The sequence below is a fragment of the Acinonyx jubatus genome, chromosome C2, assembly GCF_027475565.1.
Source record: "Acinonyx jubatus isolate Ajub_Pintada_27869175 chromosome C2, VMU_Ajub_asm_v1.0, whole genome shotgun sequence".
Lineage (NCBI taxonomy): Eukaryota > Metazoa > Chordata > Mammalia > Carnivora > Felidae > Acinonyx > Acinonyx jubatus.
Window position 1 is genome coordinate 112,874,882 of NC_069384.1, and position 15,656 is coordinate 112,890,537.

At 41.6% G+C, this 15,656-nt stretch overlaps 1 protein-coding gene across 1 annotated transcript in view; it reads left to right on the forward strand.

Moving 5' to 3' along the window:
* WWTR1 (WW domain containing transcription regulator 1) overlaps positions 1 to 15,656 on the forward strand; it is a 134,519-nt gene that overhangs the window by 94,657 nt on the left and 24,206 nt on the right. Inside the window, exon 4 of the mRNA XM_027061617.2 lies at positions 14,407 to 14,609. Within this exon, the coding sequence (XP_026917418.1) occupies positions 14,407 to 14,609 (203 nt within the window). The remainder of the gene's footprint in view (positions 1 to 14,406; positions 14,610 to 15,656) is intronic.

The window sequence follows — 15,656 nt, forward strand, 5'->3', positions numbered from 1 at the left end:
CTTCTCAGAACATTATGTAATTAACCATTAACATATCTGTGTACATATACACACAGAGATAGAGTTTTAAACTGAAACTGATGCTTCCATTCATTTATTCCCTATTCTTGCTTCTTACAAAATACACAATCAGAGAGGGCATATATAAATAATTGAGTCAAGTTGTGGTAAAGGGAGACTAAGGCTGAGGAAATAGTAAAGCCAGGGAGAAAAATGTATACCACAGGCCCTATGCTAGAGGTGTATGCACATTTAGCTTTGAGACTTGGGGGCTCTTGCAAAGAGGAAGATATGTTCAGTTACAGGAATCAAAGAGTTTATGAGGTAAAGGCTCGCCTGGTGTTGAGGAGAGACGCAGTTTTTTTTATATATATATAGATGCCAAAGAGGGAGTTCTCCCTTCAATTTCTCATAAATGATCTAGACATTGCTCTAGGTGACAATCCTCAAAAAAATCTCACAACAGTGAGAACACCAAGAGTTTTAGAAGGAAGTTTTCTGTGACCTTCCTAAACACTGGGCTATGGCCGGATCTCAGAGCACCAGCCAGGAATGTCTGAAGACCAAAACAAGACCACATGCTCTGTTTGATTCAAGGATAAACTTTGGAAAATCCAGAGTTGGAGCTTTATTTGTTGTGTGTATTTTACTTACTTTTGGTTTTAAGAACAAAACCCCCTTGGCACAGCCTCCCAAATAAAACTTAGAGGTATAGGTTTTTGTTTTGTTTTCCTTGGGACCAGAATCTCCTCTGGTAAGTTTTTAAAAGTGGAGCTGCTCTGGTTTCTAACTCCCCTTACCTCCACTCCAAAGCTTACTTATTCCTTTCTTCCTCAAAGATGGCCCGGAACACTCCACAGGGCTGAGAGACAATAGCCCAGAGACACTAATCCCGAGGTGTGTACTCCCAGAACTTTTCCATCTCTGAATTTCTTCAGAATTTTTAACTTACATAATGTATGAAACACTCTGGTGGTTTCCCATGTGGTCTGAGCAGTGAGCGGAAGGGAGATTTCTATCACTCTGGAGTAGAGGTCAACTGCAGTGCTGGCCACAGCCGTGAGGCCCCAGGGGCCCTGCTCCTTGCCCCTCCCACTCCGCTCTTCGGCCACGTGGGCCTCCCTGTTTTGCACAAGTACTCCAAACTGACAGGTTCGCACCTTCCAACCCTAGGACCTCGCACTTACAGTGCCTCAGCCTAGTATGGCCCCCACCCTGATTTTGTGCACTTTATTCACATTTCTTAGATCACACATAACCTCCTCAGTCCTTCCTTAACTTCTGTGCCTAATATACTTCCACATTTATTTGTACAAAGCCCTTTGCTCAAGAATGACATTATATATTTGCTGTTGTCTGTCTCCCTACTAGACTATAATCTCTCGAAGGGCCAGGACTCCTGTTCATTGGTCTCTCTAGCACCTGGAAGCAGTGCCTTGTACGTGGCTGGGGTTCAGCAGATAATTGGTGAATGGATAATTAAATGAACTGTAGAACGCTGGAAAGAAAAAGTCAGCTATAGTCCTAGCATCCAAACACCACCATTATTAATACTTGGATATTTTTTCATTTCAGAGGTAAATGACGTTTTGGGATCACTAGAAATCCTAGAAGAACTAGGGATACATGCACATGTCCCAAAACTTGAATATAGTTTTACCAGATTTCCTAATCCTGCTACCCCTGGTAAAATTCTTTTTTTTTTTTTTTTTTTTTTTTTTTTTGTCCCCTGAGCAGTGCTATCCTGATGCAAAGCACCCACCTGCATCATGTCATTATCTTTGCTAATCTGATTGCCAAACAGTGGCTCGCTCTTACTTTACATTTTTGTGATTCTTGGTGAGGCTGATAATTTTTCTGTGTTTGAATACTAATAGCTTCTTCTATTTCATAAGTTGTTCAAGTTCTTTGACTATTTCTTGGATGTCTGTTGTATGAGCTCTTTAAATAATCAAGATGTTTACTAAAATGATACCTTGTGGAAAGAAAACAGATTAAACATTAGCATTCCACGCTGACAACTTTTTCTCCTCCCCTCTCGTGGGACACAGCTATAGATTCATTTTCTGTTACTTTGCTTGGGTTGCCGCGCTTTGCACCTGGAGTAGTTTTAGAATCATTCAGGAAAGCGAACCAATAAAAAGCTGCAATAAACTCTCTCCTGACTAATGAAAATAAATGCATGAATCAGAGTTTCCATTTCCTGCTGGGATAAAAGTGTACCTATTGTCTGAAGATAATAAAATAGTGTTGGTTTTAGTATTGCCAGGCCATCGAATTAAATTCAAAGACACAAAGATAACTTTGTGGAGCAGCACGGCAAAGCGCCCAATTTCCTCTTTTTCCAACTTAGGTCATTATTTGCCTAAGTTCGCCAGCTTCATAGATGTGCTTCCTGTCATGGGCCACTTTTGATAAATCTTGTGAGGTCCCATAAATCAGATGGAATCTGAGTAGCACATGCTGGTACTGCTTTAGGTGGAAGAAATATGATTTCTTTACAGCAAAAGGATCCAGAAGAAACCAGCATGCCAGCTTGTTCTGGATACATTACATCTAGCTTGTTCTGGATATATTACAATGATGAAAACTGATGGCTGAATCTTTTAAATGCCAAAATATATGCATTTTAGGTCATGCACTTGCTAGGAACACATAAAAACCAGTGTTACAGGCATTTCGATCATGTACACCTCCGAGAGCACAGTTACCTGGATACTTGCACACTGGTCTGTCACCTATACTGCTGTGTAGACAGGTAGACAGGATAGCAAGTGGGAGAGTCATCTTCTGGTACTAATAATTCAGAGTCTCCTGTGAAGCATCGGCCGCTCACAAATCTGAAACTAGAAGAGCTGGGGGTATCTGGAAGACCTAAGGTCCACCTGTCCAATTTGGGGCACCTGGAAGTGGTTTGAAGTGTTGAAACAGTGAGGCCAGGAACGTAGGCATCCGGAGCTCTGTGCCTTATCAACCAAGCCGGCTGAGAAATTGCCTTGTGGTTATTCTCACCCAGAATCAGAATAAAGGGCTCAGTGTGAAGTTGGGATAGTACAGCTTCTTGGTTTAATACTTTACAGATTTTTGGAACCAAATGGACCCTGAAGTGAAAAGTTGCCTTCTTTTTTTTTTTTTTTTTTTTTTTTTTTTTTTTTTTGCTGACCTTGTTGGACGGCTAATACTGTTTCTGGGAAATAAGAGAAACAAGCGGCTCATTGTTGGCAGGAGCTGAGAGAGACACAAGAAGGGCGCGAGACGTGTCTGCAGCCCTTTTTTCCTCTTCATTGTATCGTGACTGAGTCAAGGCTGGACTGTGGCTGGATTTGTCTTTCTACCTCTATAGACATGTGTTTTCCATCAGACAGGGCTGCGTGACACCTGACATTGGCCAGTTCACATGAGTTAAGCCATGTACGGCCCATAAACAGGGAGGAAAAGACCCACAGCTGCACTCAGACACCCTTGACGCTGAAATATTTTTGAAGCTTGATGTGGCTGGGGCTGCACATATGTCAGAAACGATTTACACCTGTATGTTTTGGCTTCTTCCTGTTGCATATCATTACTTTCCAAAATCTGCTGTGGCCAGAAGGTCTAGTGTTACCTGATGGCAGCACCTTTTCTTGTTTAAACCTTCCCGAATTATGAAATGTAACTTTTCAAAGTTATCTGATTTGTAATTTTTTTTTTTTTTTTTTTTAAATACTGAAGAAGTGGGGCTCCTGGGTGGCTCAGTCAGTTAAGCGTCTGACTTCAGCTCGGGTCATTGTCTCATGGTCTGTGGGTTGGAGTCCCGTGTTGGGCTCTGTGCTGACAGTTAGGAGCCTGGAGCCTGCCTCGGATTATGTGTCTCCCTCTCTCTCTGCTCCTCCCCTTCTCATGCTCTTTTTCTTTTTCTCAAAGATAAATAAATATTAAAAAAAAAAAAAAGACTGAGGAAGAAAGCCCTATATCACTTTCTGTAAAACCAGATCATGCAAACATGTGATTCATATTGATTTCATCATTTTGTAGTAGTAAATAAATTACAATAGTCTACATTAGGCTTTTTCATGAAATCGGGAAAAGATAGGGAAAAGGAAACACATCCTTGTCACTGAATTTATTTTTGATTTAATGTTCTATTTATTTTTGAGAGAGAGAGAGAGAGTGTGAGTAGGGGAGGGGTAGAGAGAGAGAGGGAGACGCAGAATCCGAGGCAGGCTCCAGGCTCTGAGCTGTCAGCACAGAGCCCGACGTTGGGCTCGAACTCACAAACCTTGAGATCATGACCTGAGCCGAAGTTGGAAGCTTAACCAACAGAGCCCCCCAGGCGCCCCTCCTTGTCACTGAATTTAAATTGGTATGTTTTGATTATTGAAGGTGAGCAGCACAGGCCAGCGAATGGTGATCAGTGCAACTGATGCCAGCCATGGCATTCTAGCATATTCTGTGGGCTGCCTAGGTGTGTCACAGTCTATGCCTATGATTTGTGCGGAGTCATTTATCCTTCCAAGTATCATCTCTAAAATGAGTGAATTGTTTTAAATTGTGTCCCAAGGTTCCATGCCAGGATTTTAGGGGTATGTGAGTGAGCAGAAGCTAAGCCTTGTTAGTATCTGGACTCCAAAAGCTGTGTCTGTTCAACAGATTTTTAAAATTGGTTTGATATTGTCGTGCGAGAGCTGAGAAGTGCCTGTAGGAAAAGCAGAGTGAAAGCAGGATCAAGATGATTTAGAGAAGATAGTCAAAAGCGCTGCCATTTAAGTGCTCCTTTACCCACTGGCACCAGCTCAGGATCTAGGCTTGCTTTGAATTGAACCCCTGCACATGAGGGTTGCCTCTGCTTCATGTCATACATTGGCTCTGGGGAAGGATCTTATTGCTAAAGAAACATTTGAGAACCTGGTCTACATGAACTCAGGTCCCTTCAGCTTGAACTTCTTTAAAAAAAAATTTTTTTTTAATGCTTATTCATTTTTGAGAGACAGAGAGGACAGAGTGCAAGCAGGAGAGGAGCAGAGAGAGAGGAAGACACAGAATCTGAAACAGGCTCCAGGCTCTGAGCTGTCAGCACAGAGCCTGATGCGGAGCTCAAACCCACAAACCACGAGATCATGACCTGAGCCAAAGTCAGTTGCTTAACTGACTGAGCCACCCAGGCACCCCCCCTTCATCTTGAACTTCTATGGTGATGGTACAAAATAGGGTGAATACATGTAATAGGGTGAATACCAGTAATGAGCATTGTGGAAAAAGTGAGTTTGTAAACCACTAATGATAAAACAGAGCAAAATGAAATGGACGCTGAGCAGAGAACTATGCTCTGGAAGTAAAGAGAAAACAGTGACAAAAATCAAGCACTCGTTAAATATTTACTTGTAAAATTATGGGAGTAATGGTTACTACCAATTTCTGACCCATAAACCCTGAAACTTAGTATAGTATTTAATGTCTGTGCATCAGTAAGGCATATCTGAAGTACACTAAATTATTTTTGTTCTGTTTCTATAAAGAAAGTCCATATCATTGGTGTTGGTTCCAAGGGGTAAGTGGAGACTTGGCTCCTTCTTCAGGTCTTACTTATAAAGAGCACAAATCCAGCTCTCAGGAAGATGAGAATTGGTTCAAATCACCGAAGAGAATAGCTCAGTGTTTCTTAAAGGAGCTTTTCTTCAGCATGTATGGCCCAACCAAGAATCCAACAGGAAAGATTTCCTGACTTTCAGACTTAATCAAGTGCATGCTTATGAGTGATGCAATGCAGTGTCATAAATAGTGCTTGATTTCCTTAAAAAGTTACAGACTAAGTGGAGGAGTGATATTTCTTCTCTGATTATCAGATAGATAATGTGGATGCAAAAGGACGGTCAGCTAATTGTAATCCATGGAGGGCACAGTGAGAGCTAGTCTGGACGGACTGCCTGGCTGTGGTTCTAAATATCAAATGGCTACTTCATACTGGCATTAGTTCCTTTGTAAGGAAACACATTAGAGTGGAAACTGGAAACTTTGGAGGTTCTACTACCATGAGTTACCTCTGGGGCCATGACAGTCACAGCCTAGGGTGACCAATGACCCCATCTGCCTGGGCTCTCCCAGATGTAGCCCTGATATCCTGTGTTGCAGGAAACCCCTCAGTCTCTTGTAAGATCAGGACAGTTGGTTGCCCTTTGTGACAGACCTCAGTTCCAGCATTTGCAGAGTAGGGACAGAAAAATGAAATGATGATAGAGCTTTCTATTCGAATGGTCACGATTCAGGAGCCCTTGTGATACCCTCTTGTAGGGTAGTTATGTGTTTGGAAGGTACTTCTCATGCAATTTATATAAACTTACTAGCCCAGACATCAAACTGAGGAAGTTTCCTGGATCCCAGATCAAGTGTGTATTTGCATATTTCCTATTCACCTGCTTTGAGGAAACTGCCCCCAGGTATTCAAAGCTCTAAGTCAGCCTCTTTGAAGCTCTCCCCTCTCTCAAGGGAAGATGTTTGAAGGATTCTTTGGAACATTTAATGTTATTTTATCACAGAAGCAAGTAAAAAAAAAAACCTAAAAAAATAGGTTATTTTTGAATATATGGAAGTAAAGTTAATGCAGTAAGGTTTTGCTCACCACCTGTGAAAACTGATACACAAGTTAAACCATCTTTGCAATTTTCCTGTTAAATCAGCCTTTGCTTATGGAGAACTTAAGCAGATATTCTGGCAGTCTTTTCTAACCCTTGTTTTCCCTGTGTTTTGCTTTTCTTTGTGTTTTACATTACTTTGTATCATGAACAGTAGTAGGTGACCCTAGGCAAGTAACACCACTTTGTTCAACACTCACCAGGCTGCTGTGTTCCTGTCTCTGGCTCCACGTCCTACACATGTGCTTAGTTGACTGTAAAGGGCTTAGCACGTAGTAAGAACTTAATAAATATTAATTCATCTTCAGTTCAAATTCAACACACTGCCAAGACATCTGCTAAGTTGCAGTGGACCAGCATTTCCCAGTATTCCTGCTCTGGAGAACGCTAGACTTCCAAGTTTGAGAAGTGCTGCATTTTATATCTTCTTCTTGGAAAGTCTCACTGTCTGTTGTTAGAACCTTAAAGGCTCTGAGGAATCCTGCAATAAAATGAACTCTTTTAACTTTATGTAGCCCAACATTTCCCAATCTTATTTGACCATGGAACACCTCTGGAAGCAACTATTATTATTATTATTATTATTATTATTATTATTATTATTATTATTTTAATTCTAGCCTAATATCTATTTGCTCCCATAGAACACACTATGGACCATGGTTTTTTTTTTTTTTTTTTTGGAGTATTTATCCATTTTTTTATATAGCCTATAAAAATTGTCCATTTTTATATACTCTATAAAAATGAATTAATAGTATTGAAGAGACAATGTCCTGCACAGTCCCTGGTATTTACTAAAGACGTGCTTACTACACACACACACACACACACACAGGTTTTTTTTTTAGAATAGTTTCAGGTTTACAGAAAAATTGAAAAGATGGAGTTCCCATATACACTCTCATTCAGTTTCCCATATTATTAACATCTTATATTAGTATGCTACATTTGTTGTAGTTGATGAACTGGTGTTGATACATTATCATTAACTAAAATCCATACTTATTCAGATTTCCTTAGTTTTTACATAATATCTTTTTCTGTTCCAGGGTCCTGTACAGAATACCACATTACCTTTACTTGTCATGTCTCCTTACATTGTTCTTGGCCATGATAGTTTCTTAGACTCTCCTTTTTTTGATTACCTTGATAGCTTTGAGGAGTACTGCTTAGGAATTTTGAGGATTCCCCTCTGTTGGAATTTGATATTTTTCTCTGATTAGACTTGAGATGATGGGCTTTGGGGAGGAAGTGCTGTTTTTGTCACATCTTATTGGGGCTCCTGCTATCACTATGTCTTATCATTGTTGAGGTTGACCTTGATCATCTGGCTGATAAGTAAGAGTTCTCCACTGTAAAGTTACTATCCCCCTCTGCCCATTCAATACTGTACTCTTTGGGAGGGGGTCACTATACACAAACTGCTGCTAGGGAGCAGGAGTTTTGCTTCCCCTCCTTGAGGACAGTGTATTTACATTAAATCAGGAGATTTGTCTTTTCTCCCTCCATGTATTTATGTATTCAGCCTTGTGTTTATATGAGTGTGAACTCATGGGTATTACATTTTTATGGAACTAATGAACCACAGTCATCAACATGTGACACTTTCTCCATTATTGATAGAACACAGTTCTATCACAGATCAAACACAGTTGTGGAGTAGGTGCTGGGGTGCTCCCCAAATCCTAGAGTGGTTGGGGAGGCCTTCTCCCTCACTTAAATGGAATTGTGCCTCTGACATGTTGACAGAACCATGTGTTTTAAAGGTTCAACTTAAGGGGTGCCTGGGTGGTTCAGTCTGTTGAGCATCCTACTTCGGCTCAGGTCATGATGTCGCGGTTTGTGAGTTTGAGCCCTGCATCAGGCTCTGTGCTGACAGCTTGGAGCCTGGAGCCAGCTTCAGATTTTGTGTCTCCCTCTCTCTCTGCCCCTTCTTTGCTCACACTCTGTTTCTCTCACTCTCAAAAATAAATACACGTTAAAAATAAACATAAAACATAAATAAAAATAAAAAAATAAATAAACATTAAAAAATATAATAAAGGTTTCAAAGTGCCAGGTATGGTGACCCCTCAGCTGCGAAGTTTGTCAGAAGGAAAAAGAAGGCTGAGAATGAGGTGAGAAATGTATATGTAGCTACAGACTTTCCTCTTTTCCCTCCCCAGACGCACAAGTGAATTGGGGAGGAAGACTTGAAGGGAATAAAGTAATTTCTGTGTCTTTCTAGGTCTTTGGCTTTCAGCACACTGTTGTCCTTTCCATAATCTACTCAGAGCCAGCTCCATCCAGGCCTGTGATGAATTTTGTAGTTGAACCTAACCCCTTAACATTTTGTTTTCTTCACTTGGCATTGTGTGTGTGTGTGTGTGTGTGTGTGTGTGTGTGTGTGTGTGACCAAAGCCTATTTTTAAAATGAGGGAAGCAAGCCCAGGACACAGAATGGCAAGTCACTGAACCTCTTCGAGGCCAAAAAGACGTTTGTCAAACATTCCAGGAGGTGCACTGGGCAGCCTCTGATTCACTGGCCTCCCTCGTAGTCTGCAGCTCCTGGCTTGGAGAAGCCGCCAAAGCACTTTATGGGCTATTGCTTTCTATTCCCTTGTGCTGTAAAAGGCAAAAGTTCAGGGGTGAAGCCTTTGCCTTTTTTTTTTTTTTTTTTTTTACATATTTGTTTCTTAGGTAGCAAATGATATGTGGGCTTAGAACTGAGTTCAGGAACCTTCCTCCTTGAGCCTACTCTTGGGTCTTTGTAGAAGTGACCAAATGTTTTTGCTGGAACAGTCCAGAGGGCTCACCAGTGTACAATGCCCTCAGCAGCATTAACCAAAGGGTTATATCCAACGTGGATACTCAACCCCTGCCACACCCCATTCCCATGTTGACTGTTTATTTCACCAAGGACACAGTCATTGAATTAAAAGGGTGTTTGGATCTCAGATGCTGTGGAGTTTGTTTTACTCTGTGTTTTCTTTTATACTAAATGATAGCAGTGAAATGTTTCTGGCCACATAGCTACAGAGCATGGTTATACTGATTTCCAAAAACAGAAGAGAAAGCCAATTATTGAAGGAGGGAGAAAAAAAGAAGAGATGAAAACAATGAAAAAGATAAATGTGGGTTTAAAATTAAATTCTGACGCTTGGAAGGAAAAAAAATAGATGTCTCTGCTTTAGTTTTCATGCATTCCTGCTTCAATGGAGAAATCTTCTGTTTGGGTTATTCCTTTCTGTGGGGACTGGCAAAAGTCTAGAGCTGATGAGGTCTTGAGCTTTTTTGAGGCATTTAATGGCAGTCTGCCCTTAACTGGTTTGGCCTCAGAAACTGTATTTTGGATACTCTGCCCCCCTCCTTTTTTTTTTTTTTTTTTACTGAACTATTGTTCTCTCCCTAAAATGTTCTGGAATATTATCCCAAGATGTGTTCTATTCATTGCAGATTTACATGTTTTGCCTTCTCGTGCCCTCCTGAGGTCCTCCCCTCTGCTTATCTTTGTCTTTTGCCCCCATTTTCTCGGAATAGCTAGCAAAAGCAGTGGTTTTAAAGAACCTCAACCATCAGTAACATTCATGAGCTGCAAGCTCAGAGAAGGTTAATAGTTCGAAATCAATTGACTAGATGGAGCAGAGTGGCAGGCTGAATCATGGGCACCTCGGTGGACCCAGGATACCTGGCTTCTAGGCCCCTGACCATTTTATGACCTTGACCAAGTCCACTCTTCCTTTGGGTGCTGGTTTCTGTCTTCTGTGCAAGGAGGAGCTGTACCAGGTGATCTCTCAGCTTTAATGATCTTGATAATATTCTTAAGCCTTATTTGTTGCTTATCAGATAATTTGGGGGTTATCTCCTTGAGCTCCATCAAGAAAATACTGAGTTTGATGCATACGTGACCACGTTTTTATTTTATGGTTTTACTTTTATATTTTTTTGTTTTATATAAGTAATAAATGCACATAGGAAAACTACAAAATGGTACAGAGGAAGAAAAAGAAGATCTCCTCCCAACTCTGACCCTTGTTTTCCTCTCCAGAGGCACCCACCAGTCTCTTGTGTATCCTCCTAGAGAGATTTGCTGTGTATGTATAATATGCTCTCTAGGGGTGGCTCAGTCGGTTAAGCGTCCGACTTTGGCTCAGGTCATGATCTTGCGGTTCACAAGTTTGAGCCCCGTGCCGGACTCTGTGCTGACAGCTCAGAGCCTGCAGCCTGCTTCGGATTCTTTGTTCCCTCTCTCTGCCTGTCCCCCATGTGCACCCTGTCTCTCTCTCTCTCTCTCTCTCTCTCTCAAAAATAAATAAACATTTTAAAAAACAGGCTCTCCCTTTCTAACTGCAAGTAATAGCATGCTCATGCATATAGTTCTATCCCTTCAATTTCTTCCCCCCTCGGAACAGTGTTTCCTCTATGTTGTTCATTTAAGTACCCACAGAACTCCCTCATTCTCTGGAATAGTTCTGTAGAATTCCTCTGAATAGATGGATCATCATCTCCCTTTGGTGGATAGAATTTTTAGTCTTTTGCTATGATAGACAGTACTGTGGTGAATCTTCTCATACACAATCCTGTTGGTGTGTGTGCTTGACCTTGAAAACAAACTCTTGTCTAAGTTCCCCTCTTGTCCCGTCACTATAGTTAATAACTGGAGATGTGTAGTCTGCATAATCAAATCTAAATTAAGTGGAAGAAAGCAACATCTCCCCCGTTCCTCCCTATTGATGTCTCTGTGAGGTCTGGTGTTTGGAAGACGAGCCAGGGTGTGGTTCTCGAAGAGCTCTCCCAAGTCTTCACCTCCCCCAGATAAGGAGGCAGACGCTAATAAAATCTGCTGAGCAGCCTTTGGTTCTGTGTGCAGTTGAGAAACAGTCCATTGTGAATGAACTCGGGGCAGTCTTTGAACACTGACAGGGCAGTTTTCCCGAATCACTGAAGATGGCCTCGCTCCAATGTCCTATCATTAACTTACCGGACCCCAGACACTTTTAAAAATTAATAACCTCTGTACTGCCAACCAACAACCTAGCTTTTTTAACCTTCTTTCTCCTAGTCTGGGGATTTCTGATTGGAAATACTCAATTCACAGATTCTCTTTTTTGTCTATAGCAGTTATGGCAGAAAAAAATAGGAGCATACTTTCTCAGAAGTTCAGAAATGACTGTCCCTGGAAATAATCACTGTTCTTCCATCTAAGCTTCCTTCTGGCCTGAAAGAAGTCTTATGGATTAAGCCTTTCCGGATATGTGGACTTTGTCTCACTTTAATCTGTATTTTAAGAGCACTTTCCCCCTGTGATACAGTGTGTGCACAATCCCTGACCCCTTACCCAGGCCTTCTAGTAGAGTTTGTAAAATGCTCTAACAGTTTCTAGAATTTCATTCGAGAAATGAAACACTCATTCCCATTATTTTGCATCCATTGTGGCTGTGCTTCTTTTCTCTTCTCCAACTGAGAACATAAGAAATTGCCAGCTGGTTCCATTCATTCATCCCACGGTTTTACTGCGTTTCCCTGTGTGCCAGGAATGGTGCCAGAAGGTGAGATTTCTTTATGGTGAGCTCAGTTTAGAAAGGAAAGCCTGCACCTGATTAGGCAGAGTACTCCACAAGCATCCTTACCTCCCCTTCAGGAGCTCGTTAGCTCCTGTCCTCATCAGCAGACAGTTGTCCACCTTTCCGGACCTTCCTCAAACCCTTCCCGTTTGTAACGCAGACAGCTCTGGGCCCAGGGCCCTGTGTTGATGACCCTGCTGTTTCAGTGGGAACTTGCTTGCTATTGAAGGCAAACCGTGGTTAGCAGGCTGTCCTCAGTTTCAAGCAGCTGTTACTGTTCTTCACTGTAAGGTGTGGCAGAGGGTGGCCAAGGATGTTTGGAAGATCAGGTAAGACAGGACATCAGGAGGCCTCCACGTTGACTCTGGTTCTACCTGCTGCTAACCAGAGCACAGCCCTTTACCTCTCCTAGGTTTCAATCTCTTCTACAAACTAAAGCGATGGACTAGATAATTTCTAAGAATCCTGACAAAGTCGAACACTAGCATTCCACAGCTCCACATATAAATTCACCTCATTTCTTCACACATTCCTTCCAACAGCCTGTTAATTCCTGTGAGGGCAGGAGCTATTTATCCAACGACAAGCCCAGTGCCTGGCACACAGGAAATGCAATAAAGATTTGAGTGGGTTATAAATAAATTTTTAAAAAAAGAATGTTTTTACCCTACCTCTACCCCCATCCGGAGGAAGTTCCTGCCGTGGAATTAATTGTTGCATGAGGAAACCAATTTGTCTCCAGAAAATCTGTGTTGGTATCTTTCAAGTGTGTGTGTGTGTGTGTGTGTGTGTGTGTGTGTGTGTGTGAGGGGTCTGCATATACATTTAATATATGGTTGATTAGGCTACTTTAAAATTCATTTAAGAAAAGTTAGTTATAAAATATGTTTCTATGTGATGTCCATATAGCAAACCAAAGACCTAAAATATTTAACCTTTAGAGTTTAAACAAAATATGTCTAGGCACCTGGGTGGCTCAGCTGGTTAAGCATCCGACTCTTGATCTCAGATCAGGTCATGATCTCAACGGCTCATGAGTTTGAGCCCTGCATCAGGCTCTGCACTGACAACATGGAACTTGCTTGGAATTTCTCTCTCTCTCTCTCTCTCTCTCTCTCTCTCTCTCTCTCTCTCTCTCTCTCCACCCCCTCTCTGCCCCTCCCCTGCTCACTCACACTCTCTCTTTCTCAAAATAAATGAATAAACTTAAAGATACCAATAATTTTCTTTTTTAAAGATAGTGATCCCAAATGTAGCAAAAATCAGGAGTTTTTCCTCAGAAATGAAGTATATAAAACTCTATGTTGTTTTGGTTTCTAATCTAAGAGCAAATAGAAACCAAAAGCATGGTTTTCTTTATTATAGGACATTGCCTAGGCAGAAGTTAAGCACATTTAACTGGTAAATTGTTTTAAGAAAAACTAGCACTTTTTAAAAATACTTTTTTTGTATGTGGGAATGCCAATTATAGAATTTATTGAAGGATTTTAAAATTATTTTTTTCATTTTTTTAATGTTTCTTTATTTTTGGGAGAGAGAGTGAGACACAGGGTAGGAGAGGGGGACACAGAATCCAAAGTGGGCTCCAGGCTCTGAGCTGTCTGGACAGAGCCTGATGCAGGGCTCGAACTCACAAATCATGAGATCATAATCTGAGCCAAAGTTGGACGCTCAACCAGCTGAGCCACCCAGGTGCCCCCGGGGGTACCCTTTGTGAACAAAGCATCAGTAGTCTCCTGCTTCTGTGTAGGTCCCTAGTCTAGGCACTTTGTTTTACGTCTTTGCTTGTGAATAACTCATCCATCCTAGATATTATTGTCCACCATTGTGTATCTGTAATCTCATGTCCTTCCTAGCTCTGCTGTAAGCATGGAGCTTGTCTGAGAAAGTGCACACACACCCAGATGTCCTACTGAAAATTAAATCATATGTTGTGGTAACCATTTGTGGAATTTACTTTTGACCACTATGTTCTTAAAGGCTTAAAATACGCTCTAGACACGGGGAAGGTGTGAAATAATTTTTAACAGGGCACAAATGCTGAGTTAATTGAGTCAGGAGTAGGGCCAGTATCTGAGCCTCCATGAATTGAATTAAGGTAGTAATTACTTAAACATTAATGATTAACAAGAAAGTACTTTGGAAGGAATCTCAGGAATCTATACTTCAAAGCAGAGAGCATTCTGATGCGCTCTTTTTGATAAGGTATTATAGGCCCTGTTCATTAATCTCCTGCACGTTCTCTCTTATAGTGATGAATCACCAGCACCAACAGCAAATGGCATCCACTACCCTGAGCCAGCAGAACCACCCTACTCAGAATCCACCAGCAGGGCTCATGAGCATGCCCAATGCATTGACCACTCAACAGCAGCAGCAGCAGAAGCTTCGGCTTCAGAGGATCCAGATGGAGAGAGAGAGGATTAGAATGCGCCAAGAGGAGCTCATGAGGCAGGTATGGCCTTCTGTGGTGCCTGCTGGAGGCTCTGTGATCTTTGGTGCCAAGGCTGGAGGGTAGGTGGCTGCTAGCCTTCAGGGTAAATCTTTCTCTAGAAGCATTAAAGGCCCAAAGCCTACTCCAAACCGTATGAGTAGAACCCAGTTTTTTCTCCCAGCATCTACCTGCATTGTCTTTGTAGCCAAACATATGAGTACAAGGACTAGAGGTGTTAGCATGCTGCCTTTGAGTTCTACTGCTAATCGTTAGAAGGAAAGGAAGACTGTGTTCCAATTATCTATTGCTGTGTAACATATTATCCCAAAACACAGTGGCTTAACAATAGCCATGTTGTTATATCCACAATTTTGTAGGTCAGGAATCTGAACAGATCTCAGCATGTAGAATTCTGCTGTACATAGTGTTGACAAAGGCCGCCTAGTGCTATTCAACTGGTGGGGGGGTTGGTCTGGAGGGTCCAAGATGGCTTTACTCAAGTGCATGGCATCATGATGAAGATAGCTGGAAGACTGGGCTTGGTTGGGACTAAAACCTGGAGCATCTAAATATGGCATCTCTAGCTAGCAAGGCAGTCTGACTAGTAGGACATATTGCATAGCAGCGTGGGTCTCCCAGAGAGAATGTTCCAAGAAACAAGAAGTAAAGCTGCCAACGTCTTACGGTCTGGTTCTGAAAACTGTCACCAAGTCACTTCTGCCATATGCTCTTGGTCAGAGAAATCACAGATTTGCCCTAGATTAAAGCAGATAGTAGAAGGGGATGTTCCATGGACAAAATGACAAAGAATTTGCAACCGTCTTTGGTTTACCATGGAGCATAAAAAAGAATTAGGGAAAATTGAGGGAGAATGAGAAGGAAAATGTTTGCATATGGGCTCTGATAGAGTGGGTATTGATCAGGCACCTTTGTGCCATACTCCATTCATTCATTCTTCATTCAGTCAGTCAGTCACTCAGTCAGCGGATAGAATGTTGCTGTATGTTCTCTATGGGTCAGGGTCAATGCAGCATTTCAGAAAATGAATAAAAGACAATCTCTGAAGGA